At 42.0% G+C, this 10,155-nt stretch overlaps 1 protein-coding gene across 7 annotated transcripts in view; it reads right to left on the bottom strand.

The window, feature by feature from the left end:
- Window positions 1-5,263: 5,263 nt before the first annotated feature.
- Window positions 5,264-10,155, bottom strand: part of PTPRE (protein tyrosine phosphatase receptor type E) — a 78,790-nt gene continuing 73,898 nt past the window's right edge. For 6 of the 7 annotated variants that reach the window (XM_085229419.1, XM_085229414.1, XM_085229416.1 and 3 more), the window contains 2 exons: window positions 7,291-7,426; window positions 5,264-5,592 (listed from right to left, as the gene is read on the bottom strand). In XM_085229419.1, coding sequence (XP_085085545.1) covers window positions 5,518-5,592; window positions 7,291-7,426 — 211 coding nt within the window. In that variant the 3' untranslated portion in view covers window positions 5,264-5,517. The remainder of the gene's footprint in view (window positions 5,593-7,290; window positions 7,427-10,155) is intronic. The other variant, XM_085229418.1, reaches the window with a different exon arrangement.

Below are 10,155 nucleotides of genomic sequence, written 5' to 3'. Positions count from 1 at the left end.
GCAGCTCCATAACTGCGCTATTGCTGAGCCCCACAGAGCAGCTCAGGGTGCCGGAGCAGGACCAAAAGCAGCTTGTACCAGTAAAACAGATTAAAAATAAATAATAAAGCCATCTCTACTGTTAGGTTCTTTTACAGGCAAAAATCCAGTTCTCTAATAGGAGCTCATGTGAATTGGTCACTGAATACCTCTGCCACTTGCTTAGACATTTTTAACTTAATTCAACCAGTAAAAAGGTAATTAGAGAAAAGCTATTTCACTGAAATCTGCCTTCTTAACGATTAGGCTCATCAGTGGAAGATCCAATAATAAGAGAGCCCTGATCATTAAAACATGCTGGGTCTGAAGGCTGCAGCCAAGAGCACAACAACAACAAAATGAACAGAATTAGAGAACTCAGCATCTTAATTCCTCATCAGAAGGTCCTCATACAAGACTGTTTTGTCCTAATTCTCAACAGGTGGCTTGGAAGCACTTGAACGAACAAAGCTTATTTCTCACAGTTTTGTACAATTAATGTCCATCAGCCGAAAGCCTCAGAAAGCAGAAATTCCAGTTAAAGCTTTTCCCACATTGGGGCTATTATATAGAATATATACAGTATATAAGGCACTAAACTCAGGCAGCAGTTTTAGGATTAGTGAGATCAGCCCCTGTTACCTTTGGGTACAGCACAGCATCCTCAGGGCAGCTGCGTCGTGGGCAGCAAATCCAGAACACACAGCTGGGAAGTGAAGGGAGACAACGAAGGCAGTCCCGGTGCTTGGCTTCTACAGCTGCCAGCACTAAGAGAGCTGAGAAACTGCTAACTTCTCAAAAAGCATTAAAGCAGATGTGATTGGCATCAATCGAGTTGCAGCTATCCTCATGGCTCGGTTCTCAATTTATGAACTTTTCTCATGCACTCTGAAACACTTCAGTCTATTCACGCTGTGTAACACAGCCTAGTGATAAAGCAAGTTATTTTAAGACAAATCTCTTTGCAGTAGACAACATGATGGTATATTACACTGATTCTATTGCACCTAAGATTTTCAAATGGGTGTATTCATACCGAGAACCTAATTATTTACTCTTAATTCTTAGGAGAGAATTCTGCAGAAGTTTATTAACAAACAGGATATGTTTTCTGAAATGGCTCTTATTACAGACAGCTGCTACTTGTGTAAAGGTTCCCGATTTGTACACCTGCTTATGGAGTACAGGGCAGGATTCTGTGTTCAGATTGATATCCACCAGCAGAACAGCCACCTCATAGGACGACTCGCACCAGGGAGCAGAGCCATTCCACCTTACTGCTTCCTCACAGCAGCTTACACTCAAGCCTCCCACTTACCACGAAATCTAAACTAAAAAACCCTCCTATACAATTCCGAAACAAAATCACTTGAAAGCAAAAGGTGTGCGACTTCACAGAGGTGGAGACAGTTTGCAAGAAGAGAGGAACATAACCTTCTCTTGCAGAGACTAGGAGCAGGAGGTACACAGCCCTCTGCTGCTCACTGCCTGAAGCAAGACTGTGCTAAATAATTCCACCTGGAGCTCCTCAGAAGTGCTACAGTTTTGTTTTTCCTCGTGTCTACCCAGCTGGCACACAGCAGCAACCTAGATCTGTTGTTCAATGTTTATGAATAAGTTTGAGTGGCATTGATGAAAACGAGGAAACAATCACAAAGCAGTAGGAAACAGGGGAGGAAGGAATGCTTATTTGTGAAAAGAGCTTCCCTGGCAAAGTCTGAGCCCAATTAATAATTTGGTAGAAATTCTCACAGTCTGAGTGAAGCAGCACAGAAAATGCATCAAAATTGTTAGAATAAAGCTCTTATTAAAATATCTAAATTACAAAATAATCCGTTAATACGCAAGATGAAGAACATTCCAAGTGAAGTTCAGTTGCTAGAAAAATTCTCAGAGGCACTGAACAATTTCTGTATTAAGCAAAGCTTAGCTTCCACTTGACACGTGCCCTATATGGAACAAATACGTCTTTGATCTTGCTTAGTCTGTATTGTTTAACCAGCCCACTGAAATCAATATTTCATGAGCAGTTTACAACCAAAGTTCGTTCTTTCCAAAAGTTCAGTTGCTAAAAGCATAACCTTCAGCCCCACAAGTTGTGAAACACAAAACCTTCACGAAGAAGCACGAGGTCAAGGAAACAAAAAGAAAACACAAAACAAACCAGGAAGTGCAGAGGAGTGTTTGTACCACTGGAAGCCCTCTTGAAGAACTACAGGGTCAGGCTTTGAGTCATTCCCTCAACACTCACAAAGGAAGGATGCAATGGGACTTGGTACATTAGAGCTCTGCATTGTCAGCTCTCATTTATTAACACAGTTTGGGAAGACATGGCTTTCTAATGGCTGTCATAAGTTTATGTGTGCTTTGGTTACGACATGAATCAGAGCACTGCTTCCAAATAGCGACAGATGATAAGTACTGAGAAGTTATTGATGTAGGTAATGGGTTTTCGGTCCTTTAGGATTAAATGAACACATATACAGGAATAAAATTAAAAGATTTAAAGAGAGTAATGCAGTTTGAGAATAAAAACAAAGCTTTGCTCTTGCATCAGAATGTATTAGATCTTGCAATTTGCATATACAAATAATTCAGCAACATTCACCGGCATTAAAAACACAGCAAGATCAAATTATAAATGTAATAAAAGAAAATAATAATAGCTGAAACTGTATAATACATACATATATTATAAAGATTTGACAAATTAAATACAATTTGGTTATACAGAAAAGTTTCAATAGCTTTACATTAAAAATGGTACTAGGGAAATGAAAACATTTCAAAAGATTGAACACAGGCGGTCAGGCTGGTTTTAAAAGTTTAAAAAACTGATACGTAAAAATACCCTAAAAAACACTGGTAATTACAGTAAGCATTCTTCATTAAGGCCCAATTCAGCAAAGCACTTAAGGGATTGCTCCAGGAACAAAGAGCCAATGGTACTGTGTGTTTTGTGGAAAGGATGTCGGCAAGCAAATGCTTAAATGCTCAGGTGAACTGGAACCTATCTTAACACATGAGAACAGTCAGTCAAGTCACACAGTGACCAAAACCACGTACAGATCAGAATGTACGACTTCTAATCAACTATTTGGCATTTCCAAGTCATTCCATGCAACGTAGGAAAATTTCAAACAAAATTCAGGTATATCCATGTTGAGCCGCAGCTCCCAGCTAAAGGGCTGCTGCAACAGGCAGCCTCTCCGTTACTCATCACAAGAACTGAAAAGCAAGCTTCCCAAATTATTAAAAAAATAAACATAAAAATCACATAGCTATATTTATGACTTCTGAACTACATTATTGTTGTGGTTTTTTTTTCCTGTTTCCTCACAGATAACACAGTTAGCAACTACAACCCGAGTACTCACTGAACAGCTGATGTTTCAGCTGAGCTCCGTCCTGCTCCTCGGGACAAACGGGACCATAAGATACACTTCTTTGGAGAGCAGCTTCTTGGCATTACGTTCTATCATCACTGAGTGCCTAGAGGCGTTCAAGGCCAGGCTGGATGTGGCTCTGGGCAGCCTGGGCTGGTGGTTGGAGACTCTGCACATAGCAGGGGGTTGGAAACAACATGATCATTGTGATCCTTTTCAACACAAGCCATTCTATGGTCCTATGATCACTCAACCTCTCTGATTCGCTCTGTGCTGCAAATGACCGTACTGAAAACCCCACTGTCTCACACCAAATTTATTTGACAGCTACTTGAAATTTGATAAAATTTTAGCACGAGTAATGCAAACTTTGCATTCTTCTCATCTAGCCCACACTTTGCGTTCTGAGCACATCTAACAGCAAGTCACAGCGAATGCTTAGTCTTCAAACCACCTCTTCAAGTGCACAATTAAATGATTCACTGTGCAAATAAACACAGAAGTGCATCAGTGGGAAGACAAAAAGCAGGAAAAGCGTTCAGAGCAGTGTGCTTACAAGTTCTTAACCACACCTTTCCCATTCAGTATGAAAGTGAGGAGAGGCAGAAGGTGCTCCTGTCTCCTTGTGGTGCTGCAATGCGTGATGCTCCATGCTAGCAGCTGGGAGAAATGTTCACAGGAGTGGTGAAAGGATCCATTTCAGTTGCTTAATTTTAAGTAAGGCTTTTACGCTTGCATTGATAAAACCCAGCCAACTGGACAAGACAGGACTAGTGCATATTAGTTAGGTACCCAAAGTACATATTCACCTATTTTGTGCTCATTAATTCCTATGCGCGTTCTAAAGAGTGGAAAATACAGACTTTTCATTTGTTCAACATTCAGACGCCCTGCGAGTTTTAGACTTTCAACCCCCAACCACATCCTGTCCAGGGATGTAACAAAGACTTGTGAAACATATTTCCCCATTATATTATCAGTAGTACTTTCATTAAAAATACATCTATATACACAATCACATCCCCCGTTCAGAAAAAGGAAGCACTCCTTTGCTGATAATACATGTGGGAAGGCAAGAACATAAAGGAATTTTCTTCATGTTGCTCATGCTACGCAGTTCTTTTTTTGTTTTCCAGACTTGTAATTTCTTGTTGAATCTAAGAGAGTTCATCTTTATTACTGCCCTCTGCTTTTTCTCACAGTAGCTGGAAATGATGCACACACAGTGAAGCTCTATATCCATGGCCAACCAGGGCTGTAATGCCTCTTGAATTAGACAAATGCAAAATATACACTCCTGATATGCAAAATATTGTTCAATAGTGACAAAGTGACATTACTGTACTCCTAGATTGATTCAAGCTGGTGTGGTATTTAGGAAAGAACAAAACAAATGAACTTTGAAAGTCATATTAAATCAGAAAGTCCAATCTGCATTTCTAATGGTTGTGTCCTATTGACAGTAGAACTCGAAACAGAGCTGCCATCCACAGGGAGGTCCTTACAAACAGCCTTTAAAAGCTGCAATAGTATTTTTTCAGCTGCACTGTGCACTATTACACACGAAGGGCTGTATTCTGATACCTGGAACAGTTCCTTGGCCTTTCAGTGAGGCCACGAAGTCAATTCCAAGTAAGCAGCAGCAGGTTATCAGAACACGGCCCAAAATAAACATCTCTTTTCATTTGCTATTGATTTCTGTGAAGAAAGGTTTGTGGCCAAAACGTGTCTCCTTTAAACAGATGTACCACAGCTCGTTATTTTAGTATGAAATGTAAATGTAAAGATGCACGAACCGGGCAATGGCACTGCTGATAAATATCTGTAAGTGGAAAAGGAAATAATCGAAGAAATAAACCTTCAAGAATTAATTTACTGTTATTTAGAATAAAGATTTCTCTACCATCTTATAGTGATATACTCTATATGAACATTATACTTTGCTTTAGAAGATATTTATATTTCAGAAATAATTTTGTACAGCAAATGCAAATTTTAGAGCAAACACAAGGTCCTATTTACAGTCAAAGTCAACAAACAAAACGACGTGGAATAAATTAATATCATATACAACTATTTATACAGACAAATTAAAAAATAAGGCAGAAGTTTTTCATTTAAAGTTAGCATAATCGGAAAATATGTCGATGAAATCTTGTACCACTCTGTAGCAGAATTCATACTGTTCCTGAAAAACAAGAAGACAGCAAAATGTACTCTGGTTGCATCACACCTTACGAATCGTTGTTATGCAAATCCAAGTGGGGCAACGTGTTCTAACCTGAGGCTCACAGCAACACCCATCAGTTCAACCTCATCCCCCCCCACGTCTGCTCACTGCCCCACGCTTCCACGGGTCTGTTCTCTCTGCACCCAGCTCTGCTCAGTGAGGAGCTCTGCCACCACGGACAGGTGACCAGAGGACCTCAGTGTGAGCAGAGCAAAGGTTCAAGCACTGACCCACGGCGGTGCTGACACGGGAGGCTTCTCTCATCTCACATACAACCAACTTTTTGTAACGGCCAAATGAGAACACCCTGACCCCACAGAACCACAGACCCGGCAGCACGGCATCCTCTTCAAAGCTGTCAGCTTCCCCTTTATGTGCAGAAGCAGCTGAGGATGAATCCGTTCTGATTTTTTCCTTTAATAAAAGCAGCAGTACCTCTCTTTTGTCAGACAGGCCGATTCTTGCCTGTCAGTTAACACGATTTCAGCTTTCTAGGGGATAATTCTTCAAATGAACATCACTTCTTAAACCTGTCTTCTCATTCGGGCTGAGCTGCTGATGGCACTGAGCTGTTCCCACCGCGCTGCCGCGGGTGGCTCTTCCTGAGCACCCCAGGGAGCCTGCCTGCTTAACTCCAGGCTTTAACAGCTTCACAGCAGAAACTGTGTGACAACGCAACTTCAAATGGAGAGAACATTAAAAGAAAACAACTTCCCAGTTCTTTTTTTTTTTTTTTTTTCCTGAAATGGAGCTCCGTAGGTAAATGCTGTCGGGATGTACCTACATACACAGCTGCCCAGTGGCGACGTGAGCCTGCCGCCTGGCGCCGTGTGTCCCAATGATGGGACACAGCCCAACCTGCAGGCGTGCCCACAGCCTTCAGTGTGATTTGCTGGACTGCCCGATGCCTAATACCTGATCAGAGCTGGAACAGGCATCTGCTGGGGAGCAGCACTGAACAGAAGCCGTTCCACAGCTGCAGCTCAGCTGTGGATAGCCCTAGCAATTACATAACAGCACTAAACATTACTAAACCAGAGCCAGAACCCCAAAAGAAAGATTTCCTCCCTGCAGGTAAGCCAGGAGGAGCTCTTCAGCCCCTTCCCCCAGTAACAAGGAGATTTCTACCTGGGAAAGCTGCTTTCAGATAACTGCTTCTAAAGAAGTTCCTATTACCAATATACAAAGTATCGGTGCTTCTATGTATTTTCCAAAACAATGTATCCATACATTTTCTTCTGTTTGATCAGTAAGGAAAACCCTCACGCCAAAGTCAGCATTTCGCCAGGGGACAACTGCAAGCCCATTCAGCCCCGACATTTTCATGTAAAGAAAGAAAAACCTGAGCTATGGAGATACGGCTTAAAAGGCATTTACTTCTTGACTTTGTCATCTGCACCACAAACAAGACTTTGGTTTATTTAACTGTCACCGGTTCCTAGCAAAGCACAGAACGTTTAACCAAGCTCTGTTTTCAGAAAGGCTGTGAAAAAAAAAAAAAATCTGGAAAAGATACAGATTTCTGATACCTTGTTCATACACAGCCGTCATACATTATTTATTTCAACCTGCAACAAACCCCCTTTGTTCTCCTCCCACAAGGATATTTACAAACATACATCCTTTGAGAAAGATTCGGATTGTTAAATACCATACCAGTGTTTGCACCATATGTGGCCTCTGCAGTCTTAAGCTCTTCACAGCTTGAAATACATCTAAGAGCCCCTCAGCCTTCACTCGCTCCAGAATATTGCTGAGTGCAATGAATGTACCTGTCCTTCCAGCCCCGGCACTGCAACACAAACACATCTGCTTGGCATACAGCAGGATAAAAACTGCAAAGATAATATTGATAGAGAATACCCAAATGCTAATAGCAGCTGATTTTGTCACGTCAGCCGTGCTGAAAGGGAGCTAGAATCAATCCAAACGAATTCTGAGCCAGGCAGGAATTGGAGTCACTGTTATAAAGAGGAGGGGGAACGGCTGTTTATGAGGGTGGGTGGTGATAGGACGGGGGGAATGGTTTTAAAGTGAGACAGGGGAGGTTTAGGTTGGATATGAGGAGGAAGTTTTTGACCCAGAGGGTGGTGAGGCACTGGAACAGGTTGCCCAAGGAGGCTGTGGATGCCCCATCCCTGCAGGCATTCAAGGCCAGGCTGGATGTGGCTCTGGGCAGCCTGGGCTGCTGGTTGGAGACCTGCACACAGCAGGGGGTTGGAACTGGATGAGCATTGTGGTCCTTTTCAACCCAGGCCATTCTGTGATTCTACGATTCACTCTATGATTCACTGGAATTATTATTCCAAAGTAACGTGATGGACAGTGTCCAATCCAACAAAAAGATCGTAACTGCTCTTACGATCTGGATCATTCCTTTTCAAACAGGTAAGTTAATATTTAGGTTTTCCTTATAAGTCTGCATGCAGGGTGATATTACATACAACTAAACAGAAGAGACTGCTCTGCCTCTAACCTGATTACAGCAAGCAACCAAATATAGTCTCCAATAACTGTGGTTCCTTTTGTTCTGGCATGCTTCACTCAGGATATTTTGCTCATTTACTCACTTCAGACCACAATTCCATGCCAGCAAAAATGATCTGAGTGACTGTTATCTGACTTACGATACCTAACATCAGAGCCAAAAAAAAAATGAAGTGCTTTCTCTCTCCTAATGGAATTGTGGCCCATGTGACACACACACAAATACAACCAAAACAGTCCATCAACAATCAACAGTGGCTGTGCACTGCCAGGCCAACAGCTTTGATAGGGAACAGTCACTAAAACAGGCTGGAAATTAGCACTTGATGGTAAGCTGGACTGCAGAACAAGGAGAAACACAAAATAATTTATTAAATTTAAAATTTTCATCTTTTTCAATCATTTACAAGCAGGTGAAATGTAATCACGTGTCGTTGCTTCTACCTTATTCCCATCAAATAAAAAACATCTGATAAGCACAGCCCTATGAAAAGATTAAGTGCAAGTGCACATATCCTCAGCTGGAGGAAAAACAAACAGGAATGCTGCACGGGATGCATCCTTCCCTTCAGATAATTACTTTTGTCAAGTTAAAGACAAATGTGAAATCTAACAGGGCTGAGGTCTATTTCTCCTTAGCTAATCTGTAGTAACAATATGTGGCTTTTAAAGCAACTCGTGAGCAATGCCCTTCATCTACATCCTGTTTTTTCCTCCAAAAACAGGAGGAAAAAGATACGGAGTAACCTGGGATGCACAGGGTGCCCATCCACGCACTGCTCTTCATGTGTTGATGTCTATACTCCTCATGCTGAACACTCACTCTCTTTCTTCCCAAAACACATTCCCAGCACCTCTGTAAAGAGTTTGTTTTATGTTGGCTTAAGAATTTTTTGTACAGAGAACTGCATTTGAAATAGCACAAAGAAGTAGATCTGTTTCATGGGAACATGGCACTGCTCTTTTCGTACCCGCTTCTCTCTCTGCACTTCTTTCAACGCTTCTCTTAAGGAAAGGTAACTTTTCACTTGGACTCTCAAACTTCTTTTCTCGAGACAAGTTCCAAAGCCAAGGGTGCTCAGAAAGGACACAGACTGGCCAACAGGCAGAAGGAAGAGGCCTTCAAACAACCCTGCAGTCTGGCGTTGTTTATTACAGAAAAGAAAGAGACAGTGAAGAGAGAAAAGCATGGGGAGCTGTGAGCTGAACAGAAGGCAGTGGGAGACGTACACTGGAAGTGAAAGGAGTTGGGATTCAGAACAGATTGGCTTTGAATTCCATTGGCAACTCAGTCAGCAAAAACCCTTCTAATCCACTTAGGGCTGTGCCTCTGTCCCAGTTAAGAATCACAGTCTTCAGCAGATCCTGAAAGGGTTCAATAATATTTGGAAAAAATGAACTGGAGTTTCCACAAGTTTAAGTGAGCACTCCTCTAAACCAGTCTTTGACTTGAGATGTGTTTAGTTACTCATAAATTTACATTCACTTACATCTGAAGCCTCAGGTATGACTTCATGGAGTGGTTCAACTACGTTGCGTAGGGGATGTCAAAACAGATGCCCACACAGTTCTTAGAATCACAGAAGGGCCAAGGTTGGAAGGGACCTCAAAGATCATGAATCTCCAACCCATTGCCACACGCAGGGCCACCAACCTCCACATTTCATAGCAGCCCAGGCTGCCCAGGGCCCCATCCAACCTGGCCTTGAACACCTCCAGGGATGGACGGGGCATCCACAGCCTCTCTGGGCAGCTGTGCCAGCATCTCACCTTCTTATGCAACTAATTTGTGTATATCAAAGACAACAATTGCTTTTACCTCTTACTTTATTGGTTAGAACTATTTGATATTTTACCCACTGTCACTATCGCTCAGAATTTTACCTCCCCAGTTTTTCATTAAAAAGTGGCTGTTCAAATTGGTCAAATGGAAGAATCAAACTTAAAATACCATTGCTGCCATTGAGATCAGCCACTACAGGGCTGGGGAACACACAATGCCCCAGGAAAAACACATGAGAACAGCCAGGAGCA

This window comes from Meleagris gallopavo, chromosome 8, assembly GCF_905368555.1.
Source record: "Meleagris gallopavo chromosome 8, MGAL_WU_HG_1.1, whole genome shotgun sequence".
NCBI lineage: Eukaryota > Metazoa > Chordata > Aves > Galliformes > Phasianidae > Meleagris > Meleagris gallopavo.
The sequence above is the reverse complement of the archived record's forward strand: the minus strand, read 5'-3'. Positions and strand labels throughout refer to the sequence as shown.